Genomic DNA, 15,976 nt, shown 5'->3' with positions numbered 1-15,976 from the left:
ATTTCAGCCTAGGGAAAAATGTTCATAATAATTCCAACTTTGACTCGGAATGTTTGGTTTTTTTTTTTTATGTGGAAACATCTGGAAAAAGTAAGACTTTGTATTGCACAAAAATTTATTATTCAACAGAGTTAACAACACAAAATCACTCTGAAAGTGAAGAAAGAACGACACTTATATGTACAGCATTTTACACAATGGAGAAATCCTATCTGTCCTCTTTATCACTGAATATCATCGTCATCAAACAGGTCTTCAAAATCTGTGGAGAAAAGAGAAGCATAAAATTAATAGCACAAAAAAATGAAAAAAAATGTTTTCCTATACATACAGTAATTTTGATATAGCAAAATAAAGAAGAATATGTAGAGAGCTTTTTTTAATAAATTGAACAAAAACCTCATCTAAAACATGCTGTTCTCAGTAAAATGAGTGCATGTGCTCTTATCGAGGTCTCAAGGTTATTTTCCATGAACCTTTTCAAAAGGGCCCCCTGAATGACACGTGTTCAGCTACTTCAAGCGCTGCAGATGGATACAGAACCTCTAAAGAGGGAAGACCTGCTGCGCTGGAGCCAATGAAGCCCAATAAAAGTGCTTTACATGGGCTCAGCTTCATACCTCCTTTACACTTTACTGCCTGTTTTTAGGTCATCCTGTGCCAAGCTCAAACTACCTTTACTATCACTATATAGAGGAGGTGGAAAAGTGTAGAGTCAGCATGCTAAAGCACTTTGTGATATTCTGTTGCCAAGTAAACAAATAAAAACAGCAACTTGAGGAAAATATTTTTTTAAAATAAAATAAATATATATATATATATATATTTTTTTTTTTTTTTTGCATAGATGTGCGTGTGTGTGTGTGTATATATATATATATATACAGTACAGACCAAAAGTTAGGAAACACCTTCTCATTCAAAGAGTTTTCTTTATGTTCATGACTATGAAAATTGTAGAGTCACACTGAAGGCATCAAGGACTATTTGAGCAAGAAGGAGAGTGATGGGGTGCTGCGCCAGATGACCTGGCCTCCACAGTCACCGGACCTGAACCCAATCGAGATGGTTTAGGGGTCAGCTGGACCGCAGACTGAAGGCAAAAGGGCCAATAAGTGCTAAGCATCTCTCGGAGAACTCCTTCAAGACTGTTGGAAGACCATTTCAGGTGACTACCTCTTGAAGCTCATCAAGAGAATGCCAAGAGTGTGCAAAGCAGTAATCAAAGCAAAAGGTGGCTACTTTGAAGAACCTACAATATGACATATTTTCAGTTCTTTCACACTTTTTTATTATGTATATAATTGGATATATAATTCCACGTGTTAATTCATAGTTTTGATGCCTTCAGTGTGAATCTAAAATTTTCAGAGTCATGAAAATAAAGAAAACTCTTTGAATGAAAAGGTGTGTCCAAACTTTTGGTCTGTACTGTGTGTGTATATATATATATATATATACATACATACACAGACAGACACAATGGCAGTCAAAAGTTTGGAATAAATCTTTTTTTATGTTTTTAATTCTCTTATGCTCACCAAGGCTGCATTTATTCAATCAAACATTGTCTAATAACTGTTTTTATTTGAATTTTAAAATGTAGTTTAACCCAGTGATGCAAAGCAGATTTTTTTGAACAATTTTTTCAGTATCACATGATCCTCTGGAAATCCTTCTAATATTCGGATTTGCTGCTCGTTTCTTATAATCAATGTTGAAAACAGTTGTTTTGCTTCATATTTTTGTGGAACGCAATACTTTTAAGCAAGAATACATTCAGTTGGTCAAAATGACAATAAAGACATTTATAATGTACAAAATATTTTTCTATTCAGCAATGAATCTTAAAAATGTATGACAGTTTCCACAAAAATCTGAACTGCTGAACTTGATGTTTCTACTGTTGACAACACTGATAGTAATAATATGTTTCTTGAGCAGCAAATCGGCTAAAAGAAAATTGGTGACCCATACCCGGAATTAGTGCTCTGCATTTATCCCATCCAAGTCCACACACACACCATGAACACACACCCGGAGCAGTGGGCAGCCATTTTTTGCTGCGGCACCCAGGAGCAGTTGGGGGTTCGGTGCCTTGCTCAAGGGCACCTCAGTCGTTGTATTAAAGGTGGGAGAGAGAGCGCTGTACATTTACTCCCCCCACTTACAATCCCTACCAGTACAATACTTGAACCTGCAACCTTAGGGTTACAAATCTGACTAACCATTTCCCCAAGACCTTCCTCCATATTTTATTAAAATGTAGTCACTAGTAATAACAAATCATTGGAAAGGTCAAGGAAAGTAACTGATCGATGTACTGTGTATGCTACAGCATCAAATAACTTCGTGAGTCTAACCCAGATACCAAATAAAAACGGGTCTCACCGTTGAAAAAGTCTGAATGTACGGCCTTCTCATTGGCGGCCAGATCCATCAGAAGTCCAGTGCTGCCCCCTGCCTGTCAACACACAGCGCTACAGCTGAAATATTACGCCATAAATATTTACTAAACATTTACTGAATAAATACTATTGGGGTCATTTGTGCAACTGAGTAAAATGCGCTTTTTTTATTTGTAACGTTAAAGAGGAAAGATTACAGTTACAGTGGAAAGTTAAGTTACGCTGTAGTTTATACAGATTTACTTGGAATTATTCTAAAATCTGTTCGTTTACATGTATGTGATATTTTAAGTGTATGAAACGTAAACTTAAAGATACACATTTTTAAATGGCTAATCAGACCATTATACAGAAACATGTGTAAACACCGACCTCATCCAGGTCCACATACGGACCAGCTCCCTCAGGAAACATTTCATCAACTGCTGGCTTCATAACTTCAGCGCGAGTACTAAAAAGTCAGCGGTAAACAAATGTTACAATTATGTATTTTTCAGCTCACTGTCACATTCACCAAAACAAACGCTTCCCTCTGTATCCGGTGCTGTTTCGATTCGCGGTGTCCAATTCCTGAATGAATTGTTCTTTTGAGTCGAATCTTTTTAAATGAACCTGTTTCCCCAACCTGATTTGAAGGGTGCGCTTTCTGAATAAATTTTGGACCAAACAGCAGAAATAAAAATATTAGAAACGTACTCCTAACACGTGTTCATCCGAAACGCACATGAATGCAAAATGTATTTCTGAAGGACTTAACATGTTTTAATAAATTATTTTTTATTAAGACATTTTAAAATGAACTGAATCATGGATGCAAATGCACATGAAAACAACTATAATTAATTAACCTAAACATAATGATCATTGATTAATAATAATAATAATAATAATAATAATAATAATAATAATGGGATTAAACATGGGGTTCTTTGGACGTTGCCAGGATCAAGTGATGTCTTGAACCGCTATGAACCGATTCTTTACTATGAACTGTTTGAAGGAATCAATTCTTGGAATCGTTTGAGGCTTCACATCCACTAATGGTGCTACGTCAAAACGTTACCGGGTGGAAACCGGGTCCCACTGGCTCGGTTGGAGAACTTGTCCTCCGGTTTATTACAGTGATTGCATTTAAATAATTTCTGTGCATCAGTATGACACTTTATGGTTTTATTTCTTAAATGTCCTACATTTACAATACATCACAATCATGCACTCTGAAGCTGTTAATCACACTACAATGAAACATTAACTGTAATTCCTATATGCTTTTTTATTAGTAGTAATACATTTATGGATACGGCACAACACTCTTTATTATAGGGCTATAAATGGTGTTTACTTATATTTAGTAAATTATCATTATTTTCTAATAACAAAGACTAAACGATCAGTGATGAACTAATAACATCCACTTAGTGTTCATGTTGCTCTGCCACTTCATAACCCAGCGTGTCTCCTAGATGCTGATGGGCGAAGAAAGTTCTGGCCATTTCATTGATCTGGTCGTAGGCCCCAATGTTGCGGAAGTATTCCACATAATTCCAGAAATCTGAGGTGGAATAAGACCAGTAGGGCACAGCCGGGGGCCGTTCATAGGGCACTGCATTTGAGAGAGAAAAACAGAGCTTGTGTATTCCTGCTGAGTTTCTGCATTCCAGAATTCCTGATGTGTAACTGCAGAAGTTATGTCTAAATGTGCCTCTTTGTGGCCACAGGCAAACATGACAATACAATTAACATAGTGAGTATATTTATAAACCCAGCACCAATAGTTCAGTGATTTGTTCTAATAAAAGCCTCATTCTGCATTTAGGATTTTGAAATATTACTATTAATATATACTGGCTAAAGGTGTGTAAACAAAATGGTAAAAAGTCTGTTTACCCCCTTCAGGAATGAATCTGGCACCTGTGGAAGGAGAGAGTAGAAGAAAAGTGAATGAAATCCGAAATCCTCCCTCACAAAGAGCTGATTCATGCATGAGAACTGAGGATCTCCCAAGGGATTCAAGAAATGTGTGCGTTCCCTCCACAAATATTATTCCTAACTTCTCCTGATGAACACGAATTAAGTCTTTATCAGCTATGATATGAACATATTTCACTGATTTTCTTTCATAAAATGTTCCAATTTGTTTATCTGACAAAAATAAACTTCTTTTCTCCTATGATACAGAAATATTTACCATAAGATACAGCGATTTTCATATTCCGAAAATCTTGAAATATAATTTTTAAAGTAAATATCCAAGGTGCCCAAAGATAATAGTAGTAAAATGAGTAATATACACTGCTTACCGCTGAGATTATTAGCAAGAAAACATAGGAAGAAAACCCCCAAAACAATACTCCACTTCATAATTTCCTGAAAAAAAAAGATAATTAAATAAATTAAAATTTAAGGTAAATATAAGTTAGCTTGAAAAATCAGGTAAACTGTTAGCTATATTACATGCACATAACTTACTTTTCATAACAAGTTATGTTTATTGTTAATTGTTTTGGAAATGAACATTACCTCTTTTGCAGCGGTGATTATACAAGTGATCCGTTCGTTTCTGAGATCTAAACAGATGTGGTGTCTCATTGGTTCTGCACAGACTGAACCCCAGGTTCAGGAATATTTTGTCCCCTCCCAAACTAGATCTACATCATTGAAACCCCCCCCCCCCCTCAGGGCTGTATATGATATTTCAAATCAAGTTGGTTTATGCATCATTCCATACAACCATGAAAATAAAATAAAAATCTGAACACATTTTTTATTAACATTAAACATTCAGAGAGGCACAGAAAACACAATCTTGAGGACCAATCTCAGATAGGACTCCAGTATATTTATAAAACAAACACCTGTTTAATAAAATAATGTCTAAGGAATGCTCCACAAGCAAAATCTCCAATGCGTTTTATTTACTATTTTTTAAGATGTACAGCATACATATACACATTAGGTTTAATTATGTGCTGGCTGGGTTCAGACACTTTTATGCAAAGATAAATTTTATAATGATAACCGTAACCATTTTCACCCATAATAGTGATAGATACCAAAAATATATATTTCAGTCTTCAGTGTTTAAAGAGGACTATCGCATCCTTCCTGATCTGTGGGAAACATTTTGCTCACGTCGATGTTGTCACGTGAGAAGGTTTCTTTGGCATGGTAGATGGCCTCCGCGGGCAGAATGCGTGAGCGTGACAGGATCCAGGCAAAGTCCACATGGAAGAGCCGGAGAACATCAGTGCATGAATAAACAAGTGCAATACTGCTGTAGTCAGTAGACAGGACCCAGTATGGGGCGTAGGGAGTGACTGCATATATACAAATAAGCGGCAGACGGTGAATAGACAAAATAACAGATTTGAATGTTCTAGAAATGTGTTGTCTGAACACATACATTCATGAACTTACAGTAGGAGAAACTGACTCCAAGCTTGGCTGGCTCCATCGGGTCCTGAGTGATTGCTGTGCCCTCTGCTTTACTTATTTTTCCTTTGCTGTTTAATGTAAACACACAGTTTAGTCATGGATGCACAAAACTCAAGTTCTATTTTAGTCAAAAGAGTTGATTACTCACTATGTCTGAACATTGACCACTTGGACAGTGTTGTCAGGTCTTAGCGCGTAGTTCGCCTCAATGCACTTGCCTTTCTCAAAGAATGCTGGGAGCTTTTCGATCTCATACCACTTTCCGAGGTACTTGGAGTGAACGGTAAAGCAAAATATTAGTTCACTGAAGACCATTAAAGGCATACTTACCCCAAAAATTCAAATCCTGTCATTATTTTTTCACCCTCATGCCATTCCAAACCAAACAAAATAACAGTATTTGGATTTAGAAAGACATGAGGGCGAGTAAATAATGGAAATTTTGGGGGCTAATCATCTTTGAAATTATATATATTTACATAGTCTTACCTTGTTTATTTCAAAGTTTGGCTGGACCATCGGTGTTGGGCAGGGGCCCCAACGAAATGTCTGAGCGGAGACCAAGGGAAGCAGTAGAGATACGAGCAACGCACTTACGGTCTTCATCTTGTCAAGAGCTACTGTCTCAGCTGTGAGAACAAGATGCATTTGTCATTTTCATGTCATGACAATATGTCACAAAGTTACATGGATATTAGTAAATTGCATTGTCTAGTTAGAATAAGAGTCTGTTAACACAGGACGAATCTGGCTTTGTATTTCATTGTGTGGAAACAGCAAACTTAAAAAATTTTAAAAGTATTCTTTTCCATTCCTCTGTGCTACATCTGTCAGAGACATGTTTTTTTTCTAGGGTTTTTTTTTCTTCTTCTTTTTTTTGCATGTCAAGTTATTTTTTAAACTTGTCTGGGGACTTTTTTAAAGCACTTTTTCATTCAGCTGTGCTATGTTACCATGTCTCTCTCTCTGTGTGAATGGACTTGACGTTCACTTAAAGTGTAATGTAGAACGGTGGGTTTTTGAGATGTCTTTTATCTTAAATGTCAAGATTTTGTGTTGATCAGAAGCTGTCAGACCTGTTGGACCTGTTTGCATACGATCGCCACAAATCTCTGAACACGTGCACATTAGGTATGTTATGAAACTGTGATGTTATGAAATTGTTTAATATCACTTACTGATATTTTTGATAAACGTAATGTTTTGTTTTTTTTATGCTAAAATGTTTTACATTTAGATGAACAATATAAGAACACAATTCTAGTCTATATGAATTTATTAACTTTGATATATTTGTTAAATAATTAAACGGCATATAATCCAGTTTGCTGGAACAAAATAAATACTGTTGTAGTAGAAGTTATCAAAGCTGAGAAATATACGCTTTTTTTTTCTTCTGATTTTAAGAAATTTTTAGACCAAAATTTTACACCTGACACTATACAGTTACACAATACACAGAATACACATTACAAGTACAGAAAATGATCATTTATAGATTTATGATTAAGTATAATAGCACAAAACAAACTTATTAACAATGCAAAGTAAATCGATACCTGTTCCAGATGAACTTGTTGTTAAGTGCAGAGCTGAAGGTGTTGTGTGTGTTTGTCCAGTAGTTGTGTGCTGACAAAAGAGGAGGAGACCTTCATCATGACACACTGAGATTGTGTTGTAACAAGAAGCAGCTGATTTTGGAAATAGATATCATGGGAGCAGTACTACAGTGACAAGGTGTGTGCTGCTGAGTAGATTGTGTGTCTACTGTCCTCCTTTTACAAAATGGTCTTGTCAAATAGCTCAAGTGACTACAATAAGTTATTTATTAAGATTATTTTCAGAAGATTTGATTCATAACACTGGCGATCAGACTTTCCCATGGGCTGTTGCCAGACACTAAACAAATGACAGTGACATAACCATTAAAAGTGGTTATGTAAGTTTGATTCTTAAGTTTGATTCTTTGATTTGTATTGTTACGTAAGTTTGATTCTTAAAATAAAATTAAATACCTTAGTAGTTAACCGCCTATTGTGGTTAACTGTCACATTGTTGATGTTAATAGGCCTTCCACTCCTGGTTAATTCTATATATGGACATGTTGCTTGTAGTTTTTGCGCAGGATTCAAGCTAAATTTACTAAAGATCTTTTCACACAACCCTTAGTGTAATCTGGTAATGTCTTTTTTAACATGGGATTGAGGGTGAAAAGTCCAAAAGAAGATCATTAGAATTGTTTGGTGACTATAATCTAAAAGACCCAGCAGAAATAAAGATCCTTTCTCATCCACCATACAGTAATTTAATAAATAGCTTCATATCTGAAATCAAATATTGTGATTGGTGAGAACTCTTCCCAAGAATAATGAACTGTGGATGAATGTCATTGTCTGTTAAATCTGGTATCAATAAATGGATCAAAAAGGGGGAAAGGTTCACATGAAAATTAATTTTTTTTTTTTTTTTAAGTATGACTTTTGCATTTCAATTGTCATTGAATAAAAGTACCTACAAGTAGTTTCAAAAGTAAACATTCCCAAAATAAAAGATATGTTTTAGCAATGAAGTAAGCCACAGTAACTCCTGTACTTTACACTGGTTCTTGAATGCACCAGTTTATGCACATTTGTGTGGATTCTGTACAGTTTGTGTGTTTGGCGCCATCTAATGGTCACAGCTGTCATTTTGGTTCAAACACCGGAAAGAATTCAGACGGGAGGACATGACGTCACCGACCAAATCCCCTTGAAGACCTCGAAAATGGCCGTCAAAGCAAAGAGATTTTAATCTACTGTCGAAATAACGTGAGGCCTTAATATTTATATAAAAATCGAATTTAACTTTATCTTTATTAATCACATAATTTAAATAATTATCGCACGACACGGTACTATGTAGAGCGAAGCTGTGAATTGCGGCTCGCTCTCTACCGGATCGAGCATTTTCGAAATAAGAGCCCTTTGTTTTGCATGTCAAAATTATAAACAATACTATCCGCATAATTTCAGAAAACAATGCATTTAGATATTTTTTGTGCATATTTACGACTTGAATTATTGGGTGCATTATAATATTTTGATTGGGTTTTAACGGTGATAGTTTGTTAGCAAGCTCGTTATTGCAGCCAACTTTTGAGCAATGGGCGGGAACTTTTATTTTCCTTAACTGATGTTGTCCAGTCTGAACTGTCTCGTATTTTATATTGAGTTATTGGTTAATTTATATGTGCATAGGTTCTTTATTTTTACATGCATGTCTGTTTCATTTAAACAGGTTTTTTTTCGGGTGTGGTCTAAACCATTATAAATTTACGTGCGGTAAGTGAATTATTTTTGTTATTTTGTTTATTTCTTACAAAATGATTACACGTAAAATATGGTCATTATATGTCTAGTTCACTCAAAATGGAAATTATTAATCATTTATTCATGTTGCTCACCATTATGTTGTTCCAAACCTTTATTACTCGAACTTACCACTTTTATTATATGGATAGAGGATGCAATAGAAATAAATAATGACAGAATTTCAGAAAAATCTCTCCGAGATGTCTAATAGTGGCTGGTGTTATAAGATGTTCTTGACATTGCAGGTTGCTCCTCTTCCACGTCATGCCACATATCACTCACAGTGAGTTTCTTCTGGAGCAACTGAAGAGGCAACGTGAGAGAAGCTTTCTGTGTGACTGCACAGTAGTAATAGGACAGTCTCAATATAATGCACACCATAATGTTCTGGCAGCCTTTAGCGAGTATTTCTCTACGCAGTCTTTTGATGCCGGAAAGGAGAATGCCACCATAACTTTGGACCCAGAGTTGGTGAGCGGTGCTGTATTTGAAAAACTACTGACTTACATTTACACTGGTGACTTGAGTATGGACAGGTGAGTTCATGTAAATATAATTCCATACATTTACTGTCATCTGTATGTAGCGTTATCTATGTTTATGTACTGTTCCTATAAAGCCTGAAAATTTGTAAAGCCTCAAACTATTTAAAAATAATAATCATTTTAGTATTTAAATAATTGTAAGCCCTGAAAAGTTCATGTAAATTAATTTAAAAAGTATCATTTAAAAAAAGTATCATTTTAAAAGTTGTGGATTCTTTGAATGATATTTATTATTTATTTTAAATTCCTTTTTAAACATATTAAATATATATATTTACATATTTAAAAAATTCTAACAATTTTCTATTTATCTACTAATATATATATGTAGTAGATAAATAGATAATTATTTAGCTGAAAAGTTAAAAGTTCATACTACTGACAAAAATGTCCATGATTAAAAATGTATATATATAATACTCTGAGAGGGTCATCTAAAATCAAAGTTTAATAATCTTCAGTAGTCAAAAGACAAATGCGTTTGGAGCATGTAATGTGATCAGCGGAAAAGGAGAAGCTGCCTGAAAAGCCAATTGGAATAATATTAATAGTAGAGACTTACATTCTCTTAGAACATCTCAAGATGTTTATGTCTGATCGATAGATGTCAAAGGAATTTACCCATTGTGTCTCATACATCTGGGCACATGTTTTTCTCCAGGTAAATTACTTGAAGTCCGAGCGAGGTCTTGTTGACATGACCCGTGAAGGGCAGTAGACAGAAGTCAGATAAAAATTAGACATGGGTTGTGGTTTTACATCCTTCTTGCAGAAACAGCAGAGCTTTGCAATCTTCAAATACCTGCACTTGGAAAAGAAGACTTAGTACCATGAATGGAATTGACCATAATAAAAGGGAATAATTGAATTATAAAACATAACAGCATTGGGCATTTACATACACTAGAAATAATGGAAGTCATTAAAAAAAACTTTTATAAAGTTATGGATATTTCTTCCAGTAGTGAATATGAATTTTTAGTTTAACTCTACCACAATCCTGTTTAATTTTTACTGTGCTATGAACTATTTAACCTGCAAATTTTTATTTTGCCTAAAACATTATTTGATTAACGTTTATTGACGAACCTTTATTGATTAAAGCTAATATATGTTTATATAGTGCATACACTTCTTATAGTGATTACTGTAAATTATACATTTCTGTGCTTTGTTGTCCACAGAGAAGAAATTGAAAGCGTTCAGAAAGCTGCATCTTATCTTGGGATGCCCGAGGTTGTGGCTCGTTGTACACTAACTCAAGATGATATTAAATTTGGTGGCTCGCCCACAAGACAAGCGGAGTATGAAGATCCACGGTCCCCCTTGAGCCCAGATGACTACGAACCTTTAGAGCCAATCACGGAGGTGGAAGAATGGGAGCGGTTGAGGGAAAACAAGGATGAAGCCCAGTCATCCAGCGAACAGACGCCGCAGAGGAGCAGCAGCAAGAGAGGGAGGAAACCCAAAACTAGGCTCTATGAGGATGATTTTGGGAGTGAGACCGTAACTGCTCACAGGGGCAGAGGTAGAGGTCGGGGGAGACCGAGAGGTCGGCCACGGGTGAGGCCGTTGACTTCTGATTCAACTGAACAGTCTCCAGCTCAGCAAACCATGAGCCCAAAAAGCAGCTCAGTAGGGAGAGGAACTGGAAGACCAAGAGGTCGTCCACGGGTTAGACCGCTGTCCACTGACAGAGAGGAACCAGCAACCAAGGATCAAGAAGAGGAGAGCTCTGCTCACAGAGAAGAAGGCCCAGGAAATATACCTCTATCATCTGGTGCAGAAGGAGACGAAGAACAAGGAGACACCCAAGAAACAGAAGTTGTTGAAGAAGATTTAGTGAATGCTGGTGAGGCAGATGTGACCGATGTGGAAAACCCAGACGGAGTTCCTTTAAAACGAGGAAGAGGGAGACCACGGACTAAGCCATTAACCACTGAGAACCAAACTACAAACACGGAAGACGGCTCAGAACCTGCGAAGACGAAAGAGAACGAAGGGACTGGCCGTAAAAGAGGAAGACCTCGATCCAAACCTCTTTCTTCCGAGGCTCCCGAATCTTCTTATCCAACAGAGAACAGTGGAGAAGAAGCTCCCGGAGAAACAAACCAAGACACGGAGAAACACACTGAAGAAAGCTCATCACAAGGGACAGAGGATTCGGAATCAAATCCTGCCAAGAAGGTCCGCACCAGCAACAGAAAGAGAAGCTTGAGTAGAAAGCTTAAAGAAAGTCAGGCGAGTAACGAGGAGGATGAAGACGATGTAGAGGATGAAGAATTTGCCAATGACAACGAGGACTGGGCCGGAGAAGAGGAAGTGAAGCCCTTGCAGGACAAACACAGGCCTATTTGTAATGTCTGCGGGAACCTGTTCTCAGAGATGAGCAGCCTGCGCAGACACATGCGCATACACAAGGGCCTCAAACCCTATCAGTGCCAGCTCTGTACCCGCTCCTTCAGACAGGGCAACCAGCTGAAGACCCACATGCGCATTCACACAGGTTACTGCATTCATACACTCATTCACTTAAATGAATGTCTTTCATTCCATAGTTTTGATGACAAAAATGTGGAACTATAGTGTGAAATGTCCATCATGTTTGTTAATCACACACTACTGTTCAAAAGTCTTTTTATTTATGTTTCTGTCTCTTTAGCTGACAAAGGCTGAATTGATTAGATAAAAAATGCAGCAAAAATGTAATGTTTTAAAATATTTTTACAATGTAAAATAACTGTTTTCTATTTTAATAAATTGCTAAAATGTAATGTGTTCCTGTGATGGCAAAGCTGAATTACTCCAGTATTCATTATCACATGATCCTAAAGAAATGTCTATTGTGCTGATTTGCTGCTCGAGAAACATTATTATTAATATTATGTTGAAAGACAATGTGCTGCTTGATATTTTTGCGAAAACTTTTTTTTTTAAAACCCTTTGTTAAATGAAATTTAAAAGAGCAGTGTTTATTTGAAACTACGGTAGTATTCATTTCTTAAAAAAAAAACTTTTGAACTGTAGTGTACATTGCCTAATTTTGCTTGTAGAATGACTTGTAGAGTGATTTGTTTTCAGGAGAGAAGCCCTTCAATTGTACATCTTGTGAGGCACGTTTTGCTCAGAAATGTCAGCTGGTCTATCATTGCCGCATGCATCACGGAGAAGAAAAGCCGCATAAATGTGATTTCTGTGGGGCAGCTTTCGCCACTTCTAGTAATCTGAAGATTCACATAAGGTATGCATTGTGCAATTCATGCGCAATATTCAAATTAAATCTCATAAAATTGGAACATATTACACATGTATGTGGTAGTGCTTTCAGTAGGGTATTGATTCAAATCCTGTCTGCTTCCCAAAAACTTCTCTATTTCTCAGTATTTTTAATATTAGTTTTAATATAATTATTTTTAGATATAGTACATTGTAGTAACAGATGTATTTAGTGTTCACACTTTGTTCGTTAATATTGAATTAGATGTCATTATGTTTAGTAATACTATAAATTATTGGAAAATATTTATAATGAATATTTTGTTTCAGTCTAATGATTTACTGTTTTAATGTGGATTGTTTATTCTTATTACTATTACTTATACGTAAAGACTGGCTGTCCATATCTATTTTTGGACACTTAAACATACAAATCATATTTTTGAATTGGACGATATACAGTATTTGTTGTTATCCAATTAAAAGATCTATAAAATACCAATAATAAATTAGGAGAATAAACATTTCTGTTAAGGAAGCACAGCGGTGAGAAGCCGTATGAGTGTGGAGAATGTGGGAAGCGCTTCACGCAGGCCAGCACTCTGATGTACCACAAGCGGCGACACACGGGGGAGAAACCCTACATCTGCGACACCTGCGGCATGGCATTCGCTGTGTCCAGCTCTCTCATCGCTCACAACAGGAAACACACCGGTGGGTTTGTGATGCATTTAATTAAAGCTTTTAACCTTTTCTTTAGCGATTTTGTAACATACCTATGGCACAGGAAGTCTGTGTTTAATAAATGCTTTGTTGTTTTCGCCTTCCGTTTTAGGTGTGACCCCATATATATGTTTGGATTGCGGAAAACCTTGCATAACTGCTGGTGAACTTCGAAAACATATGGACATCCACAATGGTAAATTAAGTTAATAAATGAAAGCTTTCCACTTTTCAAAATGAACATGGATATGTGCAAACACACATTTATCTGTGTCCTTTTGCCTGTAGGATCGAGAAAAGTGAGGTGTAACATGTGTGGGAACATGTTTTCAGACATATATAGCTTGAAGAAGCACAGCATTTTGAAGCATAACGGTGTGTTATTTTAAAGTTATTGTTTGTTTATTAAACTATTAGTTTGAAAATATTATGATTTTTTTAAAATATATTTTTGAAATAAATATTATGTTCACCATGGCTGCATTTATTTAATCAGAAACGCAGTATAAACAGTAATACAAAGACACATTATTCCATTTTAAAAGAACTGTTATGTTAATTAATATTGTTTTAAACTGCAATTTGTTCCTCTGCTGGCAAAGCTGAATTTTCAGCACCGTTAATCCAGTCCTTGGTGTCACACGATCCTTTAGAAATCATTTTAATATTGTTAATATTAATATTTGCTGCTCCAAAAAAAATATTATCAATGTTTATAATAGTCCTGCTTAATATTTTTGTGGAAACCTTCATACACCACCATTCATAAGTTTGAAATAAGTAAGAAATACTTTTATTCAGTTCCAAAACATTTCTGTTTAAAAAAAAAATGATAAAAAATGCTGTTCTTTTGAAATTCTCTGTTCATCAAAGAAGCCAAAAAAATGTATCACGGTTTACACAACAAATTTTAAGCAGCACAAAGTTTTACCAGTTGAATATTCACAACTTAGTTCATCTATCCATCCATCTAAATATTTTAAAACATACTTTTTTTTTTTTTTTTTTAGCTCTTCCAGGCCAAGAGCAGGCTCCTTTGAAAACCGACCCAACGCAGTGTCCTCTCAACATCCCCATTGACCACCAGGGCCTGATTGCTCGCGTGCGCTCTGCCCTTGTCGATTCCCAAGACCATGAAATTCAAATGGAGCCCCCTTTGCCAATTTTGCCCCCGGAAACCTCACTTATTATCCAGCAGTCAGCAGAGCCTCAGATGATCATACAGCATGCAGATGGCACAGAGCCCTCCATGATCTTCCAGCACGCAGATTCATCCGAAGCACCCGTTCTCTTCCAACACGGGGAATCTGGCGAGCAAGTCAGCTATGTAGTGGAACAGTACGAAATCCCAGGAACTGCTGAGATGGAGCACACGCAGATTGTCATTGTTCAGACCATTGATTAAAATACCAGCTTTTACCTCCATTTTAAATGTATTCTCTCCATTAAGTGAAGACTGAGGTTAGGATCTGTGTGGAAGCATTTTGTCACAAACATCCCTTCAGATAACTTGTTTTCTCAGCGTTTGAATGAACTCTTAGCAGATATCAGTTATACAAAGCTATTGTGTGAATATGTGGGGCTTCTCCTCTCTTGCTTTTTTCTTAATTAAATGTAATGTCACATTCAGAGCAGAATCTGGATCATTAAAGGCATAAAATATTTTCTGAAATAATGGGAAGGCCAAACTTACGTTTAGATCTAATATAAAAGATGTGTTTAAAAGTTAATTTTGGTTCATTTAAAAAATACTTTTCTATTTAATTGAAAGGACATTGTGGCTATACATTGCAACTGACTTGGTCATTATGATATTTTGAACCATACGTTTGTCTTTTAGAAGTTTGAAATGTAAATACTTATAATGTTATATGACCCAGTCTCTGAACAATTTCATATATGATGTGAAATCATTTGGATCCTCTTACAAACTGGGAAAATTTTATAATAAATAATCTCCAACTGAATATTTGTTGTGGTTGATGTATATTTTTGAGTAATGCATTCACAGAATGAATCTGGTGAAGAATGTGGGCATATTTTTTCTCAGTTCTCTTCAAAATTACTTAATGTAGTTTTTATATTAGGGAAATTCTTTAACTAGGGGACGTTTTCTGTCCCCTGGGATGATAAAAAAACGAAACATTTATTATAGTTTCAAAGAAAAGTTTTTATTGTACTTTTATTTACACTGGCTTTATTTTAAGTATTAAATTAACAAGAATTACAAGTTTTTATTTTTGTAGGTCCAGTAATACGTTTCAAGGCCTTTCCTCCAAAATGTGTACGTTACATTTTA

The 15,976-nt window shown here is 35.8% G+C and overlaps 4 protein-coding genes across 6 annotated transcripts; 1 reads left to right on the top strand and 3 right to left on the bottom strand.

The window, feature by feature from the left end:
- Positions 1-94: 94 nt before the first annotated feature.
- On the bottom strand, positions 95-2,989 carry LOC113042428 (COP9 signalosome complex subunit 9). The gene is made up of 3 exons (XM_026201292.1): positions 2,781-2,989; positions 2,392-2,464; positions 95-262 (listed from the first exon to the last, which is right to left on the bottom strand). Exons 1-3 carry the CDS (start codon positions 2,841-2,843, stop codon positions 225-227), a joined length of 174 nt encoding a protein of 57 aa, XP_026057077.1. The 5' UTR covers positions 2,844-2,989; the 3' UTR covers positions 95-224.
- A 581-nt stretch (positions 2,990-3,570) lies between these two features.
- On the bottom strand, positions 3,571-5,069 carry LOC113042766 (otospiralin-like). The gene is made up of 4 exons (XM_026201782.1): positions 4,929-5,069; positions 4,709-4,775; positions 4,296-4,319; positions 3,571-4,011 (listed from the first exon to the last, which is right to left on the bottom strand). Exons 1-4 carry the CDS (start codon positions 4,995-4,997, stop codon positions 3,824-3,826), a joined length of 348 nt encoding a protein of 115 aa, XP_026057567.1. The 5' UTR covers positions 4,998-5,069; the 3' UTR covers positions 3,571-3,823.
- A 232-nt stretch (positions 5,070-5,301) lies between these two features.
- Positions 5,302-10,555, bottom strand: LOC113042425 (apolipoprotein D). Its single transcript, XM_026201288.1, has 6 exons — positions 10,360-10,555; positions 7,403-7,472; positions 6,333-6,472; positions 5,992-6,113; positions 5,826-5,911; positions 5,302-5,725 (listed from the first exon to the last, which is right to left on the bottom strand). The coding sequence occupies exons 1-6, from the start codon at positions 10,375-10,377 to the stop codon at positions 5,490-5,492; spliced, it is 672 nt and encodes a 223-aa protein (XP_026057073.1). The 5' UTR covers positions 10,378-10,555; the 3' UTR covers positions 5,302-5,489.
- On the top strand, positions 8,566-15,644 carry mynn (myoneurin). 3 transcript variants are annotated; one of them, XM_026201287.1, is made up of 10 exons: positions 8,566-8,650; positions 9,120-9,163; positions 9,439-9,509; positions 9,614-9,729; positions 10,923-12,244; positions 12,820-12,979; positions 13,490-13,668; positions 13,790-13,873; positions 13,966-14,052; positions 14,688-15,644. In XM_026201287.1, exons 4-10 carry the CDS (start codon positions 9,722-9,724, stop codon positions 15,080-15,082), a joined length of 2,235 nt encoding a protein of 744 aa, XP_026057072.1. In that variant the 5' UTR covers positions 8,566-8,650; positions 9,120-9,163; positions 9,439-9,509; positions 9,614-9,721; the 3' UTR covers positions 15,083-15,644. The 3 variants fall into 3 exon arrangements, with proteins under 3 accessions (XP_026057072.1, XP_026057070.1, XP_026057071.1); XM_026201285.1 differs by having other exon boundaries at positions 9,439-9,729; XM_026201286.1 differs by lacking the exon at positions 13,966-14,052 and having other exon boundaries at positions 9,439-9,729.
- Positions 15,645-15,976: the final 332 nt, after the last annotated feature.

Source organism: Carassius auratus, chromosome 24 (genome assembly GCF_003368295.1).
Source record: "Carassius auratus strain Wakin chromosome 24, ASM336829v1, whole genome shotgun sequence".
Classification (NCBI taxonomy): Eukaryota; Metazoa; Chordata; class Actinopteri; order Cypriniformes; family Cyprinidae; genus Carassius; species Carassius auratus.
This window is presented reverse-complemented; position numbering and strand designations above follow the sequence as displayed.

Bases quoted from the DNA above. Each gene is read 5' to 3' on its own strand.
- LOC113042428 (XM_026201292.1), bottom strand. From the start codon at position 2,843: ATGAAGCCAGCAGTTGATGAAATGTTTCCTGAGGGAGCTGGTCCGTAT. The intron at 2,465-2,780 runs GTCGGTGTTTAC...GTGTGTTGACAG, and splicing joins CGTATGTGGACCTGGATGAG to GCAGGGGGCAGCACTGGACT. The intron at 263-2,391 runs GTGAGACCCGTT...TTTTCTCCACAG, and splicing joins ACATTCAGACTTTTTCAACG to ATTTTGAAGACCTGTTTGAT.
- LOC113042766 (XM_026201782.1), bottom strand. From the start codon at position 4,997: ATGAGACACCACATCTGTTTAGATCTCAGAAACGAACGGATCACTTGT. The intron at 4,320-4,708 runs GTAAGCAGTGTA...CTCCTTCCACAG, and splicing joins TCTTGCTAATAATCTCAGCG to GTGCCAGATTCATTCCTGAA. The intron at 4,012-4,295 runs GTAAACAGACTT...TCTCAAATGCAG, and splicing joins CAGATTCATTCCTGAAGGGG to TGCCCTATGAACGGCCCCCG.
- mynn (XM_026201285.1), top strand. From the start codon at position 9,458: ATGCCACATATCACTCACAGTGAGTTTCTTCTGGAGCAACTGAAGAGG. The intron at 9,730-10,922 runs GTGAGTTCATGT...TGTTGTCCACAG, and splicing joins GGTGACTTGAGTATGGACAG to AGAAGAAATTGAAAGCGTTC. The intron at 13,669-13,789 runs GTGGGTTTGTGA...CTTCCGTTTTAG, and splicing joins TCACAACAGGAAACACACCG to GTGTGACCCCATATATATGT.
- LOC113042425 (XM_026201288.1), bottom strand. The intron at 6,473-7,402 runs GTATCGATTTAC...TTGTTCTCACAG, and splicing joins AACAAGTTCATCTGGAACAG to CTGAGACAGTAGCTCTTGAC. The intron at 6,114-6,332 runs GTAAGACTATGT...GTTCACTCCAAG, and splicing joins CAAACTTTGAAATAAACAAG to TACCTCGGAAAGTGGTATGA.